We start from the raw sequence: 22,509 nt of genomic DNA, 5'->3' as shown, positions 1-22,509 counted from the left end.
GGCAGCTGTACTACATTTCCCACCACCAAGACCTCCCAGTGCCCAGACCTCAGCATCACATGGACCTGGGTTATTCCTGAGGCCCTTTTGGCCTCACCTCTCCCTGCTGCAGCTCCCAGGCCAGGCTATGGAAACACATCAGCACCCTTTAGTTGCACAGATTCTTGGCTGCCAGGTATTTTTACCTGCGTAACCCAATCAGCTCCTCCTGGCCCTGTGTAGGTGAATGATGTCCTCTCAGGCATGGCACACACATCAGCCTAAAGGTAGAAAGCCACGAGACCATTATCAGTATGTCTCAGAAGTGTCATTTGATCAGGTCTGTCTCTATTTCACTCACTCCCCAGGCACTTCAGGTAGGAAACAGCTTGCCTACCATTTCATAAAATGACAAGTTTTATCTGCAATTTCGAACAGCTTCACATAACCGGAAAAACATAATAGAGATATTTTAAAGCAGCTTTAAAAGAAGTACAAACAACTCTCACCCCTGGAAAAGCTGTGTGGAGCTCTTTAGCCGTAACTATACCAAGAGGAAATATTACCTCTCCTGGCTTTCCTAGTGTTTATGCTCAGGGGGAGCAGGTTTTCCTGCGGTCATGTTGGAAGAGAGAAAAATGAATCTGTAAGCTTGCTTACGGAAGGAAACAAGTTGGCAGCAATGAAGTATATTCAGCACAAGCCATGCAACTGCTTCTGCTGGTTTGCCAGCCTCCCAGAAAGTCAAAAGGTTAGGCAGGAACGGCAAGCAGCTCTTCACCACCCTAAAATTCAGCATTCATATCAAGACACAGCATGTAAGTATGGTTACCTGCATCTAGAAGAGCAAAAGTGCTACATGTGCAGTACTCATATATTCTTAAGGGGTTTGGTTTTTATTTCGTTTGTTTGTTTGTTGTTTTTCCTAAGGTACACAAGATAGAATCATAGAATCACATTGGTTGGAAAGGACCTTTAAGATCGAGTCCAACTGCTAACCCACCACAGTCAAGTCCACCTCTAAACCATGGCACCAAAAACCTCATCTATGCTGATGGTAGTTGTCTGTTTATAGAGAGGCAAAAAAGCCATCTCCCTCTCTCTCTCTAAATACATATATATATATTTTTTTATAGTTCTTGCAAGGCCATACAAGCTATTGACAGCTGCAACGTGGCTTGAGAAATCAACCTTCATTTGCTGATCTCTTTTTGGAATCCATTTACCTGACAAACACCCCCAATTCAGTTACTTCTGTGGAATCCAGATTGGGCACAAGAGAGAAGCAAACAGCCAGAGATGTTGCATTACAGGCATTTCATATGAAAGACAGTTTGAGATACTGAGCAGAGGAAGGAGCAGATGCTGCAGAGCAGCCTATTTTGACAAATACTAAGATTTTCGTTTCAGAGCGGAGTTGTTTTCCTTGTTTTGGGTGTTTTTTTGTTTTTTTTTTTAAACTACTTGATTTCATGATTTTATCTTAAATTGACAATACATTAACTAATGCTGTGAGGCTATGGAGTCCAAGGAACACAGATTAAATTTCAAGTATCATGCTGCTGATACAGCAGAGCCCGGATCTTGTGAGATAAGACCAGAGTGGACACAAAATACTTCTATTACAAGCATTACATGAAAAAGATCTTCAAGAATATGCTCTTCAGAATCATCATTTTCCAATATCTGTTTTTCAAACCTTCTTAAGGCAAGAGATAGAGAGGAATATATTAAAAAAGCTGTTTATTTCAAGTATTATATTCATTGTGTCTGCTTATCTAGGATTAGTGTATAGTATGAATTAGCTTTTTTAACCCAAATTGTGATTTGCCATATCTGCCTACAAAAAAAGTTAAGCTACGCTAACACAAAGCTGTAGTCTCACAGCCAGTGAGAGATGTTTGCATCCCCATTGCTCTAGAAAAATTTGCTTACACAACATAAAAACTTGCCAATGATTTTACAGAACAAGGGGTGAAGGGTCCATATTGCTCAGTATTTTGGTTTTTTTTTTAAAAAAAAGGAGCATGGGTTGTGATGGTAACTGCAGCAGCACTGAAAAAGACCCAATAAAGATGACTAAAGAGAAGCTCCATTTAATAGTTTCAAACAGATACTCAAAAGACTTTTTTCCCCCTACATAAGGCACTGAGTAGCTGGAGACTAAAGTTGGATCTAGAAATGGAGTTCATACATAATTCTGAGGAAACGAAGAACAGTTAACTCAGCATCTACATATTAAATAAAAGCACCTAAAAAAAAAAAAAAAGGTCTTTAATTATGTGACCAAAGAGGCATCAGGTTAAGGAGAAAAAGAGTAGCCCTGGAATACTTCAGAACATGGGAAAACAGGCAGAAAGAAAAGAAGGAATGGGGTGAGAGGGGAAAAATACACTAAAGATTATGTAAAAGTCAGAGAAGACCAGAGATTCACCTCAGTGTAAGAGATGCAACTGTACATGACTGAGGACTTTCTTCTCACACAACGAAGCAGCTAATGGGAAACTCAGACTCTGTTGAGAGCAGAGACACAGGACTCAGAACCGAGGATGAAAAAAGATCTGTTTGATGGAATAATCCACTCCTCATCCTCCACACCGAGCCGCATCACAGGATTCTCATCAAAATCATTGATTACCACACTGGATTAGGAAACAGAGACAAAAAAAGGAAGATTCCAGCAATCTTCCTTTCATCTCCAGAAAGGGCACCGAAGCATGACAGGATATATAGGTTGCTATGAAGAAGTTACAGTGACTACCCCCTGCAGGGCAATCAAGGCCATGAAGAAGAGGCTTGGCTTTGCCCCAGGCTAAAGGCTATTCAGATGGACTAATAAAATTAAGGTAAGGAAATGGAAACTTCCAAGGAAACAAAAATCTAGGGAGCATTTTACTATCTTGTTAGGGGAAGATTCCATCCCATTCCAGATTTTTTTTGGAAAAAAAAAAGTCAGCACAATGCATATTAAATTGAGGATAATAAAATTCAGGAAATTTAATGTCTATAAGTGGAAAAAAAAGTAGTGATCTGGATTTAAACAGACTTGCTGGATTAAGAGCAATAAGATAAAAATCTTGACCCTTCCTTTAGAAACAGTATTGGACAGAATTCAAACTGGAACATAAAAAGAAATCAGGTAAAATGCTACAAGACAGAAGGGGCATAAATAACCCCTTCTTACCAAAGAAATACAACTATTTTTTTCTAAAACATTTCCCTTATTTTACGTTTGATCCATGACCTGCTTGACATCATACCATGATGCATTTAGTTAAATTGAGAAGTACTCCTAATTCTAAAAGGGATTAGAATATAATAAAGAACTAGATGGCACTAGGAACTGGAATATGAAGAGGAGGGACATCCAGAAATACATCAGAAGGTGCAATTTGTGCACTTTGGACTAAGAATTTCCCCGCTAAAAGGACTTCACCAATTGAAGACCTCCCAGATGTGTTTCAGCACTTCACCAGTGCTCTCACACCCATAGATTTGGATAGAAAAGGACCACCTCAGTTCAAGTGTGCTACCTGAGGAAACCAGATACAAAGGATTCTCTGTAAATGCTTTAAGATCTCCTGGCCAAATTAAAAAAAAAAGAAAGTTGGAACACTGAAAAATCTTGGAGGGGGCAGGGGGGAACCACACAAAAAAGAACACGTTTCTAAAGGTTATTTTTCTACTTGGTATTTTATGACAAAATTAATTCATACATAACATACCTGTGCATCATGAGAGCACAAGCTCTGTTCTCAACTCCGACACAGCTTGTGGTCCTAAAAAGACAACTCGCAACTAATCTGCAGAAGCTGCCAAAGGAAAAAGCAAAAGCTTTTGGATAGAGACGAATCAACAGGGTTTCTTCTGACCCCCATCACAAACTAACATTCACTAAGAAAGCATTGACCCAATAGAACAAGTATTCAAAATTGTTGACAACCTTCATTTGTTCAGGTGCACATGGCCATTTTTGCGATTCTGATGAGCTATTGAAGGGAGGGTTTGATGCAGCGTGGTACATCCAGCACCCGGGCAGCCCATGTCCTCCTCAGCCTGGGCTTGTTTCTAGCAAAGTAGCTCACACTGGCCAAGACCAACACCTGGCCTCTTCTTCATCCAGCTGCAGGCCTTTGGATCTCAAATAGTTTATGGGAATAACAAACATGCACTAAGCATACAATTAGAGCATTTTCCTGACTTAGATCTAGATGTCAGTACTGTTCTTCATCCTGCTTCCCCTCCATGCCTCCTGCATTGAATTGTGACAGATTTAAATTCTTTTCACAGTTGCTGCATCCTGCAAACTTACTCAAATGTAATTCCATATAAGTTTCAGACTGAGATAAAAGTTTAAAGAAAATCCTTTCAGAAGCTGCATCATAAAAAGGAAATTAAACCTCAAATGTAAAACTTAAGAGTCAGCTTATAAAGATTTCAAAGACTCAGTTTCTTTCATTATAGGAAATTAAATTCTTGCACTCTCAAAGTAAAGAAACTTTTCCTCATAGTCAGATGGAACCTTCCATGCTTCAGTATGTGCCCGTTGCCCCTCATCCTATCGTTGGGCATCACTGAACAGAGTCTGGTCCCATCCTCTTGACACCCACCCTTGAGACATTTAGAAGCACTGATAAGATCCCCACTCAACCTTCTCTTCTCCAGGCTGAAGAGACCCAGCTCTCTGTCTCTCCCCATAAGAAAGATACTCCAGACCCCTAATCATCTTTATAGCCCTCCACTGGACTCCCTCCAGTAACTCCTTGTCCTTCTTGAACTGGGGAGCCCAGAACTGGACACAGTGCTCCAGATGTGGCCTCACCAGTGCAGAGCTGAGGGGGAGGAGAACCTCCCTCAACCTGCTGGTCACACTTTCCCTAATACACCCCAGGATACCGTTGGCCTTCTTGGCCACAAGGTCAAGTCATGGTCAACCTGTTGTCAACCAAAACTTCCAGGTCCTTCTCTGCAATGCTGCTTTCCAGCAGGTCAATCCCTAATCACAAACTTTCATCCCGTAAAAATCTCTCTTCATTGCAACAGTGGTCAAATTTTAGTCATACACAGTGAAAATTCCAATTTCCCGCCCCCCTCCCTTTTTTTTAAACTTGATGACAAAGTACCCAAAGCTTCCTCAGAGATTTGCATCACATGGGACTACTGATGAGATTAAGTCATGTTCTCTTGTCTTTTTTTTTTTCCCCATTCTAAAAATGAACCACAGGAATATTAACTGCTTAGTGTTGCAAGTGCCTGGAGCCAGGCTCCTATATATGCAACCAGACTGTTTCCAAATGCCAATCCAATTCCATCTTTGATTTATTGATGCTTAACATCTGTTTTATTATCAGGAGATACAAAAAAAAAAACAAATAAAAGACTGATAGCCAAATTATTTGGCTAATATAAAGCAAATCTAACACATTTTAGAATTACACCAGACCCATAACATTTACAAACATTTTCAATAACAAAAACACTCCATGAAACTCCATCAGTTACTGCACATTTGTTATTAAAAAACCCACCACTTGATCTCTGATCTACAGCCTTAACACTAATGTTATACAGGTTGACTATCTGAAGTGCAACAATTTTCATTAGAGGAGTTTTTCTTTTCCTCAGATTTTTTAATGTAGTCTATAACAAGAGGGAAGTACTGCCCCCCAGAAAACCCATACGTTTGGGTTTATGTACAATTTTAACACTATTTTGAGATTTTGTATATATTTTAGTACTGATACTCAACATTTATCAGGCTATTGCATTTTTACAGAGCACCAAGTCAAAGCCTTATTAATTTGTCTGGAGATGTACATGGACTACTTGAGTTTCTTGGAATGTGGCAACACTAATAACCCACTAAAAGAAGACAACAATTTTTCTAGGCTAATTATAACACGGAATGAATATCCTTTAATAACATTCTTTATTATGAGAATAAATACATAAACACAATATATTAGCCACATTTCCTCATATACATTCAGAATATAACAGGACGCTAACGGGCATAATCATCAGAACTAGTTGAACAAACCAATTTTTACTAAGCCAACAACACTGAAGGAAAGCTGGAAAGTTTATGCACTAGCAGCAGGCAAAGAACATGTGATTTCAGTGTTTCTTTGATATTAATTTAAAGACAAACATTCTGTAGTTATAAGCATGGACTGACGGAAGTGTTTAGCTCCGCGCAGTGGCTGTTTGAGGTTGTTCTGATTGCAACTGCTTTCCAAGGTATTCCCTGAAATAAAACAAAAAAAAAAATTAGATTGAGAAACATTCTGGAGAGTGGGGAGCAGGATAGTAGTGGAAAGAGTGAAGCAGAGAAAGAAGAAAAAGCTTTAAGTTTAGAATTGTTCCTTCAAATAACATCTAATAATATTCAATAGTCAACTGGAGCTGCTATGAGTACCTAAGCTTTAGGTATCCATCACTTATCCCTCTGAAAATAAGGTACGAACCCAACATCAACAAAACAGTCTGGAAAAAAAGCCATGGGTAATTCTTAGAAGTCCTGGCAACTGCTACAGAACATCCACGAAGCCCACAGATTTTACTTGCTGAATATACCTATTAGAACTCTGGCAAAGTATTTAAAAGTATCTCTTCCCATAAACCAGCTGAATGAGCACAAGTAGCACCAATGGACATACTGGCAATTTAACCCATAGGCTACAAAATAGACACTGACTGAAGTACTACAAGTTGGAAGAAAGAAAATATATCCCAGCCAGGCCCACTGTATACCAACACTTTAAAAAAGTGTTATCACCTGTATTGTGAATTGCACCAAGTCACTTATATTATACCTGTCATCTCAATGCTGGAACAGCACCACCCCCCCAATTCTTAGCATTAGCCTTGAGCAACAACATCTACATCCTATGGAAAAATACTGCACAATTCTTCTGAATGCTCCCATCTGCCACTGTCTCCTGTGAAAGTAGCTTAACACTTCACAGAACCACAAAAAAGCTGAAAGATGTCTTTAATATCTACATTGTTGCTTGTTACGGAAAATAAACTTCAATAATTGTACCACTGTATCAGATGAAAGAGATATTTCAGGACCTGTGAAACGTAGGTGTTCTTTTTCTATTGCTGATCATACACTTAACACCACAGGTTTTTTTTCACTACACAGGTTTTTCAACCTACACAGGTTAAACTCTGTAGTTCAGAGAAACAATGGTCAGAATGAAGTCTTTTTAAAAAAAAAAAAAGCCCTCAAAAGTATGCACTATTGCTTTATTAAAAAAAAAAAAGCAAAATGTTCAGATCTTATTGCACAATTCAAAACCCAATTTTCAGCCTGTGTCCTGTTGAATGTCTATTTCCTATGCATTACAATTCCCATCACAGAATGAAATTTAGCATCAGAACTATCACCAAGCAGCACTTTTCTCAGTTTTAAAGTTAAGTACCTAGAAAAGTAAAATTCCCATAATGTTAACTTCAAACTCCACTAGCAAAAAAACCACATAGTTTATATGCTGAGTCATACATTATGATTTAGCACCTTCCTTCACAGCTTTACCAGGTGTTGCTGCAGGATCGCAGTATTTTTATGCTTGGGCTGCAGTCAATAGATATGACTCTTGATTATAACAGGTAGGTTACCACCCTCAAAGTAGAGACCCCTGACAGCAATTAAGGAAATGAGCTGCTCGCTTGTGGTTTTTCAGGACTCAAGTTGTACCACCAAAACAAACACATTTGGCAGCCATTCAAAAACACAGCCAGCAACTATGACAGGGCTTCCAAACTCACCAAACCTCCTTCTGCTCCCTCAGTGTTTTTTCTTTTTTGTTTTATGCCTATATACATGTACTTATTCTAGTATTTCTTCTGACATCCAGCCTTGAAAGCAACTGACACTGCATACATGGCTCTGCTCACAGCATCGCAAGCCTGAAAAGTTATTTATTCTTACAGCACACATGAATTATTTTGAATGTGAAATTCTTATGCAATTACTTAGAAGTCAGAAAAAAATCCATTAAGCTAACAATCTGCAACAGTATAACTATTGCACAGCTTACACTGGTTCAGATACTTGCTCAAGGATTACTAAATCCAGCCACAGTGCAGCATATTCAGCAAAAATCTCTGAGAAGGCAGAGAGGTAGCATATATTGTGGGTATTCAGTGCCTTAACAGAAATATTCAACTTGTAAGGACATACAGTAGATAGCACAGTATCTTGCCTACAAGCTCTTTTATTTCAGTCGTTCATTTGCAGATGTGACGTTTAAGTTCGGAGATAAAGCAAAGCTCTTATCCCATCTCCTCACGCAGAATGAGTACCTGCAGTTCCTGCACTACGCTGCAAACCCAGGTGAAAACCCCACACTGTCCCTAGCCCATCACTTCTTTAAGCCACCACCAGGGGCTGCTGAAATGCAAAAAAACTTGTCTCACCTGCTGTTAAAAGTACCAGTTCATTTTCTATTTGGTTATCATTTCCAGTTGAGTGTCATTGGTTAACCTAGGACTAATTATTGTGTGGTCTGTGCCAGATGATGGAATGGATTGGTAAGAGACTGACAGGAGGGATTTAGGCAGAGGTGAACTCCATGGAAATTTTTAAGGTACCTTGCAACAGTTCCAAGTAGCACGAACTTGGAATCAGCACTAGAAACCACACAGCAAGGAACAAGAAGGAAATTTGTCCTCCAGCGTGAATAACCACAATGTAAAGTTCATTGAGCAAAAGCCCAAGTACCTTAGAAGCTCAAATTTGCCAGTTTAGCTCTTTGGAACAAAAAGTTCTGCTTTGAGTGTTTTCCTCACACTGGTACAGAAAGGCCTTTACAAGGGTCAGGTTTAGCCCCTTTTGACTTTCTTCTGCATATCACCACCCTTATTACAAAGCAGATCAGGCCTGTGCAGACAAGCTTGCACTTGCAGTTAACTGTATTCAAACAGGAAATAACTATAACTGACTCAGTATAAATTTCAAGAGTGCAAAACATTATCTCTGTACTGCAGAAAAGCATCAAAACATGCAAGCATAGCACATCAATTTGAAGTCACTCTCTGAATCTTCCATTTTACAGATCAACAAAACTTGAAATGCCCCGTTCTCTCACTTCCTTGGTCATTCAGAGGTCTGACGGTGAGGCGTAAGTCATTTCCATTTGCAAATTAATATTTTCATTAATATTAGAATAACAGATTCCTTCCAGCCTGGAAATTTCCTCTTTTACAGGTCTAATCTTTAAACGCATGTCTTCTGAGGTATCCAAAGTGCTTTTTCCAATAAAAGGAAACAGAGGTCAATACATAAATTTGTTGCATGTCAAATGCTCATTACCATTTGTTGCTGCCTTCAGGTTACTTCAATTGGTTTTGTTTTCATGAGATACTCTAACATCCTCAAGCTGAAATATACTTACGTGTTGTGGTAATTGCAACAAATGCCTGAAAGTCATTTTTCACTTATAAGATATGCTATGAGCTAACACAGACAGACGCTCTGTGAAGTAAAAAGAAACAACTTGACTAAACCATGCAACTTGGTTTGAAAGTTGGTTTATACCTAATCAGAAGATTTAGCTGCCACAACGAACAGTAAGCAAAATACCTTCAACACTGAAGAGCTTTAAGCTTGCACAGAATATTTTAGAATGACTGACATAAAATGTTTAACTGAATTTTCCTACCAAGAAATAAAATCTTTGAAGTAACACTAATTAGAAATGAAACTATCAAAAAGTTACTTCTTTGGTGACATACTTTTTTCATCGTAGCACACGAAAATGAACAATAGAGGTTAAACCACTGCCATTTGACTTTACATTTGTATGATCAAATAGCACATGTGATCCATCTCTGCACATCTCAGCTGCACTGGATATTGTAATAACATCCATCTCTTATTTCTGACCTTTAGGGCCCAGCTCCCAACAGCACTGTTGCTGACAGAGTAATAAATTGCACTTACTACATGAATCATGAGCAAACGTCCTTGGGCCTAACCCAGCTAGAAAACTAGCAACTGGTGGAAATAAATGCACTATGTTCTAGATGACCAGTAAGGTCATAAGTTACACATTAAATACAGAACATCTAGAATACACCTAGTTCTTCACCTAGCTCTTATTTTAGTGAAGTAATAGAAGGCTAGAACTAACCCCTTTAGAATGAAGCCACAAGATCACAGGTTCACAAATCTTAAAGACAAGATTATTCGCATTGCTCAAATTTGCGCATTGAAGTAGTTCTGCACTGCCCTGAAAAATAATATGCTTCTTTGTTGTTTATAGAAGGACTTGGGCTTTTAACTGTATGTGCTTTGAGTCACAACGTCCCATCCCTGCTTCATCTGTACAGATTAATATGTGTTTCTTTAAAGTGACATATGTAGGTGCTGTCAGTTTATAACTTAATTATTTTACGCTTTTGAAGTCTGTATCATTAAAAACATTGCTCTGACCAGCATCAGGTTGCCAAAACCAGTTTTTAATACTAAAATGGTCAAATTGGGTATTGCCTCTGAATGCCAGCAAAGACAAGGAATAAGGAGATGATGTTTCTCACACATAGTTAAAGTACAAACTGAACAGAACACACAAAAAAATCCACACCATCATTGCCATACCAAACTCCCTCATCTGCCAACAACAGGTTTTTATCATCAGCATGGGGTGCCACAACTAACACAATTAGTTCAATTGAGATTAAGACACAGGATAATTGCCATTTAAAGACATTAAGTGATGCTAAAAAGATACCTCCGCTCCCTGCTTCATCAAGTGCATGATCATTTAACATGCAAATATAACTGGAATATTTCACCTCAACTTACCTCATCTGAAAAGCTGACAGCAGTTACTGCTTTCGCAAATTCAGTTTCACCATTAAACAGAATCCCTGACAGCCCAGTTTCCTCCCATTTATCCCCAACTTAAAAACCCCTAAGGAAAAGCCCGTTGAGTAGCCTGCAATGAACTACTCAAATTACTTACGAGTTAATTGTCTCTAAGTTCAGTTATTAGCAGACTAATGACAGAGCTGCATTTCAAGCAGAATGCCACTTCAGCTGGCCCACGACACTCCCTCACTTTAAGTACCACAAGTTTTCCGGAGCCTCAGCCTGGCAGAGCAAACCCTTATTTTCTCACCCTTCTCTCCATCAGCCTGCAGATGTAGGAAGAGCCTGGCTACCTCTGTCATGTGTGTCACAGACAGTAATGAAGAGTTATTCCACGCCAACTACATTCAAGGAAAAAAAATTGTATTGAGTGAAATAACTGGAATTCCAAAACACATGGAACCAAGGAGAAAAATGATTGTTGCTTCCCCAGCTCTAAAGAGCAAGGTAAGCAAAACCCTGAAGTTGCTGAATAATCAGTCCATTTTATGAGAAAGCAAAGCTAAATAAGCAGGCACTTGAACTGCACCGTGTAGCAGCCAGGGGACTCTGCTTTCTCTTCTCCCCATACAAACTATGAAACAGAAGAGTTCCTGAAATCAAAAGCCAGATCTATACAAAGAGAGATGCAGCTTCCCACATACAAACCGTTGTGTCATTTCATTAGCTCAAGCTACCCAATGTCCATTCCAAAGGGAACTCCACTTTGGCAAACATGAGCCAAGGACAATGTGTCCCAGAAGCTTGTACCAATAAGAATTAAACAAGAGTATATTCTCTATAGAAATGACAATATGAATCTGAAGATGGCACTAACTTAAAACAGATCCCTTTCATTGACACCTCTGAAGATCTGGAACCAGATGTAACTGCAATCTCTCTCAATCTCAAGTCTAAAGGTTCACAAAACGTGCAAAGCAGGCAGAGAAATGTTCGTGCCCTTAAAAACAAGACAAATTAGATGACTGCTGTTTTTAAAAACACCACACCATTCTTAAGATGAATACATGAAAAAGCCAGGTTAGGCATCCAGGAGAACTTTTACTACCCATGAGGTTTACGCTGCAGAAAGACCAGAGTTTTATATTTTTATTACGAGATTTTCAAGACATCAGAACACATACTAAATAAGGATGCACCCCCCACTTGCAAAAGCGAAATTCAGTAACTAATCCTTCCACACTGTGATCTCTATTTAGGTGGTTTATAAAACTCAGAATGCTTCAAATACATCAAAACAGCATTATGATAAAAAAAAAAAAAACATACGTATCACCAAACTGAAAAGCAGAGTGGAGCGCAATATACAATACTACCCCAAAATTAGGTAACCACATAACCACACATTTAGTCTCCATCTCCACACACTCAGAAATTCCACATTATTTACTAAAGTCCTCCTCAGAGGTGGAGAATGTTAAATCTGGATGTGTCCTAGTAGGTTATTTAAATGTGTAAGTTTTTCCTCTGCTATAGATGGTTCCCACAGCACAAGCGCAGGAGGAAGCAGGATAAAAATAGTATTATAACACACACAAGAGTTAAAACCCATATTCTTCAGAAGAAAATGAGGAAAACTAGCTTTGTTTTACAGAAGATACACTGCAGGGAGAGGGGACAACAGCCTGTCTTCTACTTAGAGAACATGGAAGAATGTATTTGATAGACCCTCGTTGCCCTACGACTTTCACACTATTAAAATCATCACTGCTCAACCTTATTAAAAGATCACATTCTGTCAAAAAAATAACAGTTTGATGTACTTCCAAGTATCAAGCTTTTCAGACATAAAGGGTTGTTTTAAGTTCAAAATTAAATTAGTTAGTTGTTTGTATCTCAATATCTATGTTCCAATGTACTCAGATGTACTGATACATTTTATTTTTCTCTAAGGCAATGCCAAATTGGAAATATGAACTCATAATTAATAATCAGATTAAGAACTCCTAATTAGTATCTCCCTGCTTTATGCTTAGCATACCTAATTAGTTTGGCAAGTTACACAAAGTTGTTACATGAACAATGAAGTTTTTCAGAACTTCAGCCCTTCGGTGTCTCACTATAAAAGTTCCGTGCTCTGCAGGAAAGGCAGCATCATCCGCCAGCAACTTCTGTGGCACAACATGCCAGGACTTCAGGATTTTTGGAGTTTTTTTAGAGGAATAGTTAGAGAACTAGTTAAGAAACAACAAAAGAAACAACTCATTTCAAACGCCAATCTCAGTAATTAATGAAAGAGATACCAGCTACTGACTTTCAACTTCATCTAATCAAACAGCCCACAAGCTTCTGCTGCTCCAGGAGCTGAAGAAAAATTGTACTTACACCCATTAAAAGGGCAACAGAAAAATAACAGTGTAGAGTAGGGGAAAGTACTAGAGCAAAGAACAACAATGAAAAGAATGGTCAGGCATGCAATTTGCAAAGCATCTGCCAATTAAGCACTTGAAACAGCAACTCTTACAACTACATCAAGCTGCTGATTCTTTCAGCTGAAATTAAGTAAACTTGCTAAAATACCTACACACATCCTCAATATTTTGAAGACTTTAGCCTAAATAACTTCAAAGATATCGTTCGAGTGAATTACTTGTGCGACATTCAATCATGTAAGGTGAAGCTACTCAATTCAACTGCAACCAAAATATACAAAAAAACCACATAAAAATGTTATTCAGCCCTTAAAGAAATCTACTGTCTTGAATCATCTCTCCACGGCCCAATATTTCTTACTATTAGTAATATGTTAAATAATCTTCACGTACCAGTTGTGAACCATCAGCTTCTGCACAGCCAGTAGCGCATTATAACGAACTTGTTGGTCTTCATGATGCATGTGGTTCATCACCAGCTGTTTACCACCAAGTTGTTCAATCACTCTGAAAGAGAAGAGTGGAACAGTTTTTTTGACATGACTTCAGCTTTTGGGTAGCTATCTATCCATCCACTTCATGTTCAAGGCATTAAGAGGTTAAGACACATAATATTTATTTTATTAGAAGTATTTATTTCCTTACATATAAGTCTTATTTGATATGTTGCATATGCAGATCCCTCATACTACCTACTAATTATTTTTTCATAACATCAGAAAATTTTTGTACTGGACTCCTCTGTTTGTTACCCACTACTTATTTGCATAGATTTTGAAATAAACAACAATCAAGGAAGGACAACATTTCAGAAAGCATTACTTACTTTACTTAGCTTGCTAAAGAACTCAATAGTGGCTTGAGATGGTTGGCAGGGTACAGAGCTTTCTATTATTATTTAGGAGGAGGTAGTGCCCTCCCCTCCATAAACTGACGATAATCAGGTCACTCAATTTTTTGCAAGAACAAAGCCCCAGTACAGTCCAGCACTGCCTAATCCAGAAAAAAATGCTTGTAATCACACCAACACCTATTAAACCAGCCACCTGGTACTCATCATAGTGCTTTTTGCCATTTAAACTGTATTAGAGCCTCAACTATTCTTGTACAAGATGCAGAACTGGCTGCTAACTTACCATTTTCCTACATGCAACATTTTAGTCTGTCATAAAGAAAGTCTGGAGACAATTTGAAAGGAATATATAAACTGATCACTCACTGACTTGCATATGGCTTTTTACATCAGTTCTCTCACAGGTCACTGAGTAGTTAAAATGTAATATCCTGTGAAGAGGATGTCATTTGCATTATTATGCTTAACTCAAAGCTCTCCTGCCATTCTGAGCTTGCATTAGCTGTCTCCTTTTATTACTGTTCTTTTCATGGCCAAATTAATGCATTACTGCTACATAACACGTGATTTTGTAAACTGCAGAACACCATAAAGACATAGCGCAGAGATTAAAAAGAATTTCTCATTTCATTTTATAAATCAGACAAAACCATCCTGGAGACCACAGGGAATATTATTTCCCAACAGCATTAAAACATTTAAGGATGCTTCATACAAAAGGAATGCATTCAGAAAAGTTCAATTGTTTTAAGCTAGAAAATCCTTGCCAAGAATTCAAGTTACTAATAACGTAACAGATTCAAAAAAACCTTTATGCCTGCCTTAGGCTGCCTCACATTTTTAATCATGAGTTAAATATAAATCCACTGCACACAAAGACAAGACTATGAAACACAAACAATTTTTTCCTCATTACAGGACTGACTTAAACACTGAATTTTCAGGAACTGAAAAGAGGTAAAAAAAAGGCATTAAACTCCAAAGCTTCCTTACATTAGGAGCACACAAGAACTAAAATGAGAAGTTTAAATCCTATCATCACAAATGGAAATGGAATGTTTCAGATGACAGTACATCACTGAAATCATGTCTGAGAATACGAAGACTCAACGAACAGCGTTACCATTCCTGCATAACAGTGCCCACAGGTACAAATCACTTCCAGCTGTATGCTTCAGACCAAAAGGTAAGAAACTGGGAGGAAGATTCCCCAAGAACTCCATTCCTTCAAGTTCCAAACCCGCTCAAAACACTATTTTTAGTCCTATTTTCCCTCTCCTCAACTTCTGTCTACTTTACAGCAGTAATAGAGCCCAGTGGGCCAGTTAAAATACATGCACATCTTCTGCAGGGACTGTTCCCCATAACAGTGCACTAAGCCAAGACAGTGGCAATTCAAATAAATTTCTGGATGCTGAAAAGCCAGATGTTAACATGACACACTTAACGGGAGAAAGAGGAAACAAAATGAAGACAAATGAGAGCAGTTTAGACTGTTATAGCAGAAAATATTAATATAAAATCAACACTACATATCTGAAGCAGACCAAGGTGAAAAAGGGAATGCAATTAAACAGTTTCTGAATCATGAGCTAAGGAAGAGAATAATTCTAGGTGTCAACCTCTCGCACATGCAAAACAAAACACATGTTTACAGCATTCAGGTGATTGAAAGTGTTGATGTTACATAGCAGTAACCCTTGAACAACATGGGAGCTGTACCGGAGCCTGATGTTTGGTCTGCGTTTATTTTCAGTGACTATTTCTGCTGTTATATGGCCAGAAAATACATGTTGGTGAGCCTCACTAGAAGCCCACAGTGCTATTTGCCTTAAGAATTTGGTACAAAATGTGCAATTTTAAAGGTAAGTTAGAATTAGTTAAGCTGACGGTACTAGAGAACAGCCAAACAAAAGTGTAGTATTTAGTTTAACAAACATCTTTTGTCAGACAACAGGAAACATTAGCCAGAACTCTAACTTTAAGCCTCTGCTTTGAACAGCAGGTAAGCTCAAGAAGTTTTAGGTTCTGCAGCCTTTGAAGGCTGAAGGACAATCCAGTTAAGAGCTGAGGATAAACACTTAAAAATATTTGAGACATTTGAATTTTCTTATTCCTCTAAACCAACAAATGGCATCCATTCTCAAAGTGAGCCATACAATGAGTGTGAAATGCCAACCAGGTGTGGGAGCAGTAAACAGCTATATATCAAAAAACAACCTGATAATTAATGGACTGTTATGGGGGGACTGAGACATAGTCCTTAGGTATTTCAAGCTTCTAGTCCTAAAATTGTCCAAGTCATATTAAGAATACCCTGGTTTACAAAGGAAATTCTTTAAAAGAAAGAGATTGCAGCCTTACAGTTCGTCCATTGGAACATAAAGCTAAACAAGCCAAGTCCATAAGCGGAAATCAGCTAAAGTATTAGAATTCGACATAAGAATGTGGGTTAGAATATTATCCAGGACAAGTGTAATTTGCTGATGACCACTCCTTCTGAAGGCGGGCGCACTTCTGAATAGGTTTAACACCCTGGGAGCTGAGTGGAGTTATGGTCCCACCAGCAATACCTTTTCCCAGCTACAGACAGAGATACAGGTCCTGTTTATCCACTCATCCAGCTTCAGAGCTTTGGTCCAGCAACTGCATGGCCATACCAGCCCAAGCATATGCCACATTTGAGCAGATGTGCGCAAGCTGTTTAAAGATTATGGCAAATGCCTAACAAAATAATTTCAGGCAAAGGGCAGCTCACAGCAGGAGCAGCAAGCATGAAGCCCTTCAGTTTTGGCACTCGCAGGCAGCAGCACAAGTTACCACCTCATCGGAGGATATCTTGCCTTCCCTCCAAACACCAGTTGTCACAAATCTCTTTTGGAAGACACAAGAGCTAGTCAGCAAACACACAGAATTGCTCAGTACAAGCAGTACACACAGAACACCTCTGACCTTTCTCAGCGGGCCTGGAAAACAGTTTGTTTTTTCCAATAATCCAAAAATATATTCAGTTCAAATTGCTTACAAGACTACAAGGGCTGCGATTCTTTCTAAAGTGAACAAATCTTTCTAGTATATATACAGCATGAAGTTTCAGTCTGTCGCTCATGATTCTACTACTGTCAAGACAGCAGCCTGCACAAGAAGTGTTCACAAAATTCCCAACAAGCCTAGAGGACCATTCTCATCTTCATCATTAAAGCTTATGCAGAAACCAGAAACAGATCACTGCTTTGCTACCAAAATTAAGTCACATATCCCTATGGGTGACTAATGAGCACAATTTCTACAAAAACCAAAGGGATCTTCATGCTCCAGTGGTCTCTTTACCTCAGAGATGCAATTATTCAAACAAACATCTTTGCTCTTAGGTTTTTAAAACAAAACAAAGCAAGAAAATACAGCAATGTCTGTCTGTATATTTTAACAGGAACTCAGGTTTACAATAAACATTAACATTTTCACCAAAATGTCTATTTGTGTAGCTAAAAAAAAACATGCTAAAATAGAAGAGTGATAACTCAATCTGTGTTAACATTACTGAAACTACTATAGCAGTTGTTTGTAAGAAAAATCTTGCCTGAGTAGTCTTTAGTGACAAAATGGACTTAAACATTGCTGAAATAGGCCATCCCTACTGTAAGTCAAATAATTATAGTCCAATAATTATAACAGTGGATGGAAAATGATATGATAATTAAATTCTGGGTAGCTCTCCTAGTCTCATCTGGTGCATGTCTTCTGCTTTAGTGTGAACAACTTATTCAAGACTTCTTTAGACGGAGGTTCCCTTCACTGTTAAGAGATACTGAAATACATTCAGTCAAAAATAAGAGTTTGTATTTTTTCACCTGATCTGGGTTTGTTTTTTCATCTTCCCAGTGAACTGAACTTCAGCATAACTTGCAACCCCTATGTAGCATATTTTAATACAAATAAGCAAAAAGGCCACAGGCAAAGTATACACTCTGGCTAGTCTCTTGAATAACAGCATATTGGCATTTTTCTTACCGTTTCCCACGGGGATAGTGTCGTACATATTCTCCCACATCATGAGCAGCTACAGCAAGCACTTGTGGGTCATCTGAAACCTCCAGAAGTTTTGTCAGGATTCTGGGAAAGGATTTGAAAAAAAATCAAGTTCCAGGTTTAGGCCATGGGTCTTTCTGTTTGTTTGGGGTTTTCTTTGTTGGTTTTCTGGTTGGTTGGTTTGTTTGTTTTTAAATCAGATAACTTGAAATAACAAAGCTTGCAAGTATAAAAATGCTTCACAAGCCATGTAAATAGCAAAGCTAGAATAGAACTTTTTCCAAACATGCAGTTGCACTTAAAACAATGGAGATTCTGCCCTAATTAACAGAATTATTAAAAGCAATCACTACAATGAGTTTAGTGAGCTGCATCTACAAATAACTATGTTTTAAAAATGTCGCCTTTTTTTTTTTTTTAAACACATTGGCTTCAGGACCAACAAATTTGTGATCAAGATAAGCGGTAGTAACCAAACATATAAATATTAATAGACTTGGACAGGGGTGGAACACAAAGACAAAGCCTACACAAGGCCAATAGATGCTTCTGTTATAAAACAGATCCCTGTCCTGCTTGGATGCTGTTCCCAGCTCCTGCACTCAGGATCCCGGACTGTAGACACAGAAAGCAATAAGGTCATGTTGCCCGTGACACAGCAAGGGGCTGTGATACGCCTCCTCTCTACCAGCTGTTCCTCAGCTCTGTTTCTCCCCTTACCTTCCAACAGTAGCCTTGCTCAAGGTGGGACAAAAGGGGCAGAATTTTATGCCGAACACTGTTGCACAGGGTCATTTAAAAATCAAAAAGGTACCATAACAGTTGAGAACAAAGGAGAACATCAAGTTCTTTGGTCTGTGCAATTGTGAAGTTCTCTGCTCAAGACTATCAACTTAATCTCAGAAACATCACTCGTTCACTCAACTGTTGCAGTCTTAAAAGCAGTTCTGCCCTAACTCAAAGACTGGGATTATGAAAGCTATACCTTGTCATTGGCTCCTGTTTCATATATTAGTTATTTTGTTAGCATGAACAGAAATACAGGGCTGTAAGAATAAGAAAATAGCTTCTCAGCTCTTAACATTGTCTGCATTTTTGAATTAAGTTAAATCAGTGTTATTGGAAAACAGCTACCAGGAACACTTGTCTAGCCAGCAATGAAGCGGGGAGGGGAAAAAATGACAGATATGAAGGTTAGGCACTGATAATAAGTTTAAAAGGTTAACCATAGAGATCACTCGAAAATTAGATTCATCTTCATTTAGTGAGATGACAAATGTGCTCTAATCACAGAAAGTTAGTAACAAGTTGAAATAGGTAGGTTAAAAATTCCACCTGGAATTAAAAAGTAACACTCTGGTAAAATTAAATTACCACAGCCATTGCCTCCCTTGAGGCCAGAAAGATGAAGCGCTTTTCATCTCAAAAGATGTCATAATAGGGACAAGAAGTAGGTGCAGAAACTTGAACCATAACTCTAATCAGAAGACAACTGAAGATCCATACAATATTGTTGAATAAGTCCAGCATCACTTGCTTAAAAAGTCAATAATGGCAGACGGCAGGGAAAAAAGCAAATTCAACAGTAAGCTGAAGTATATTACAGTCAGAAAACAAGTAAGCTGGCAGAAAAAGGAAAATAAAATTGTAGTTTGTTGTTTGTGGGGGTTAAGGGGGTTTTGTTTGTTTGCCATTGTTTTGGTTTTTATGTTTTAAATTAACTTTTGTAGATCAGTGTCTCTGTGGCAGCACAATAAATTTACCTAACGGTCCCAAAACCAGGAGAAATGAATATAGCAAGACATTGTAATTGCTACAGGAAATACTAAACCTCAACATCAACTTCATGCTGCAGTTGGCAGCATCTAAAATTAAGTGTATAGTGCTACATACTTAGCTATATGCCCTCAGGGAGAAATTTATCAGATTGGTTTTGGTGAGGTTTCAGGGCAGACTGAAATGTACATAAAACTCAGGCTCAGCTTGCTCTTGCCATGCCTTCCAACAACTCACATGCTCCACTCGACCTCCTGATTTCTGTCAGGTCTGGCACATATTAGCAAATACTGAACAGGAAGAACACCACGTATTATCTGTTAATCACAATGCAGTTAAGTAACTAAGAGCTCCTACAAGCTATTTAAGACCTAGCCATCTTTTGAGTACATACTTTCAGAAGCCAGCAAGTCCTTGACTCCAAAAGGAAAGACGAGCTTCAGCTGCACTTCAGCTAACAACCTACTTAGCACCAAACACAGTCCCAAGACAAAATAGACAGATTGCAACATATTGGAGCAACTTGTATTTTCTGTGGAACAGTACCACAACTTTCAACCTCCAAGTATTAAGAAAGGAGTTCATTACTTGGATCAACACCAGAACACAAAACTAAGACTAAGGTATGGTATAAACATTTTAAATTACAACAATTAGAATAGCTGTTTTTCAAGTGAAAGCATTAAAAGTGTCAACTGCACAAATTTTCATGCAAGTTAAGCTAGAGATATTCTCTCTCTCATCATCAATACATTTTGACCAGTAAGAGCAAATAAACAATTCTGCTTTTAAACAAAATGGACCATACATGAGCAAGGATCATGCATTCTAAAAATAGAAATATGTTCTGACTTGTTTTCATTCTAAACATTACTCTGTGTTGAAATGCAAAACCTGTATTAGTTACAGGTTCAGTTAAACACAGAAAATATTGAAGAATTATATGATTCAAGACTTGAAAACTTACTTGAGTAGTTCATAATTCTTCTCATTTAGTCTTACAGCATTCTCCCGCCAAAACTTCTCAGACTTGTGTACAGGACTCCACTCCAGCCTTCCTGACTTGAGCTCAGAACTATATTCATCGAAGGAACTGCAATACCACAATTTTAAATTAAATACTTGCTGAGCTCCTATGAGCAGAGTTTGAATAGCATGCCCAAGCCTGTCCCCGTCCCTAGAATGACAAAACTGGAGCACAGCTTACTATGACACATTTGGAAGTGAGCTCTCTGTAGAGCATGAGAACTGTTCTTTGTCTCACAGCCTTTACTCAAATTAAAACTTTGACATGAATGACAATATGCAGTTCAATTTACACAGAAGAACAAGAACTTTGAAAACTCTGGCAAAAACTTGAGTTAATCTGGACAGCAAAACTTATTCTATCAGGTAGTCTTGATCTCTAGGCTGGAGCTTCTTTAACCTCCCTCTGAAGTCCTTCACCAGTTCATCAGTTCTGAAGATCACATATCCAAAGTGACGATTTATTTTCTATTCAGCCTGTAAATATTCACTTAGAACAGAAACCTTATATAAACAAACAGCACTTTTGTACATTTTACCTTATCAGCTATCATTTACGTATCATAATTCTGTATATTATTTACCCTTGGGAAAAAAAAAAGGTTTTACTAATGCTTGCATAATGTAATTTTTTAAAAGTTTACACTGCAAAGCATACCTAAGGTCTTGCACACTCTCACCAAGCTTGTCCAGTAGAAATTTGATATCTTCACTTATGTCTTCATCATCATATTTCTGCTGATCCAAATTCTCTAGCTGCTTTAAAACTTTACACTGAATCATGGCAAGAGCATATTCTTGGCGAGTTTCTCTCTCAGTAGATTTCTCTAACAAATTCTAGGGAAAAAAAAATTTATTTATTTTGTTTGTTTTCACAACATGCTATTTTGAAACCAAGCAGTATTGTTAAGGAACTCTGATTGGCACTTTTTAGTTTAGTAAGTGACAGAACTAACCACTTCCTGAAACAGCCTCTCCAAAGTACGAGTCTACCACACAGTGGCTGCTTTACACTTATATTTAGTAGCATAAATTGCCTAGGACTGGCCTTACTACACAGGAGGAGTATTCATACCTGTCATCACAGCAGATGAAGAAGAACTTAAAAAAAAAAAAGTGGTCCTGTCTTGCAAAGTAGAAGTAATGCAGCCATATGTGCTGACAAGCACAAACATCACTGCATACAAGTTTAGGTCACTTAAATATTTTTACTCTTAGATAGTATGCTGCCTTCAATATTAGAAAGTATTAATTAACCTAATTTGATAATTTTCCACATCAAATCATGCTGTCTGCAAAGACTATTCAAAGAAAAATGGCTGGTTTATATCCCAAATCCCTGAGTCTCTGCCACAAACAACTACTTTTACCTGGGACTATCATTTTAGCTTCCTGTGCAGCAATACCATAAACCACAGAAGTTTTTAAAACAATAAAACAAAAAAAATCTAAAATAATCTTCCCAACTCAAGAGTTACTATCTGGATTAATTCAGCTTCTTTTGAACTTGGGAGTATTCCAGCTAGAGATTTTTATTCAAACAGAAGCCTGCTGGTAAGGCTGGAAATACAAGCACAGAATGTAACAGTCAA

At 38.1% G+C, this 22,509-nt stretch overlaps 1 protein-coding gene across 2 annotated transcripts in view; it reads right to left on the bottom strand.

Annotated features, from left to right (window-relative positions):
• Positions 1–5,245: 5,245 nt before the first annotated feature.
• The window catches only part of ATP6V1H (ATPase H+ transporting V1 subunit H), a 44,771-nt gene continuing 27,507 nt past the window's right edge, over positions 5,246–22,509 (bottom strand). The window contains exons 10-14 of one of the 2 annotated variants that reach the window (XM_080339816.1): positions 21,576–21,754; positions 20,859–20,984; positions 18,098–18,199; positions 13,627–13,740; positions 5,246–6,226 (exon numbers count right to left, since the gene is read on the bottom strand). In XM_080339816.1, the coding sequence (XP_080195942.1) occupies positions 6,166–6,226; positions 13,627–13,740; positions 18,098–18,199; positions 20,859–20,984; positions 21,576–21,754 (582 nt within the window). In that variant the 3' untranslated portion in view covers positions 5,246–6,165. Of the gene's footprint in view, positions 6,227–12,723; positions 13,036–13,626; positions 13,741–18,097; positions 18,200–20,858; positions 20,985–21,575; positions 21,755–22,509 lie in introns of those variants that run through there. The other variant, XM_080339817.1, reaches the window with a different exon arrangement.

This window comes from Nesoenas mayeri (assembly GCF_963082525.1).
Source record: "Nesoenas mayeri genome assembly, chromosome: 2".
Taxonomy (NCBI): domain Eukaryota; kingdom Metazoa; phylum Chordata; class Aves; order Columbiformes; family Columbidae; genus Nesoenas; species Nesoenas mayeri.
The sequence above is the reverse complement of the archived record's forward strand: the minus strand, read 5'-3'. Positions and strand labels throughout refer to the sequence as shown.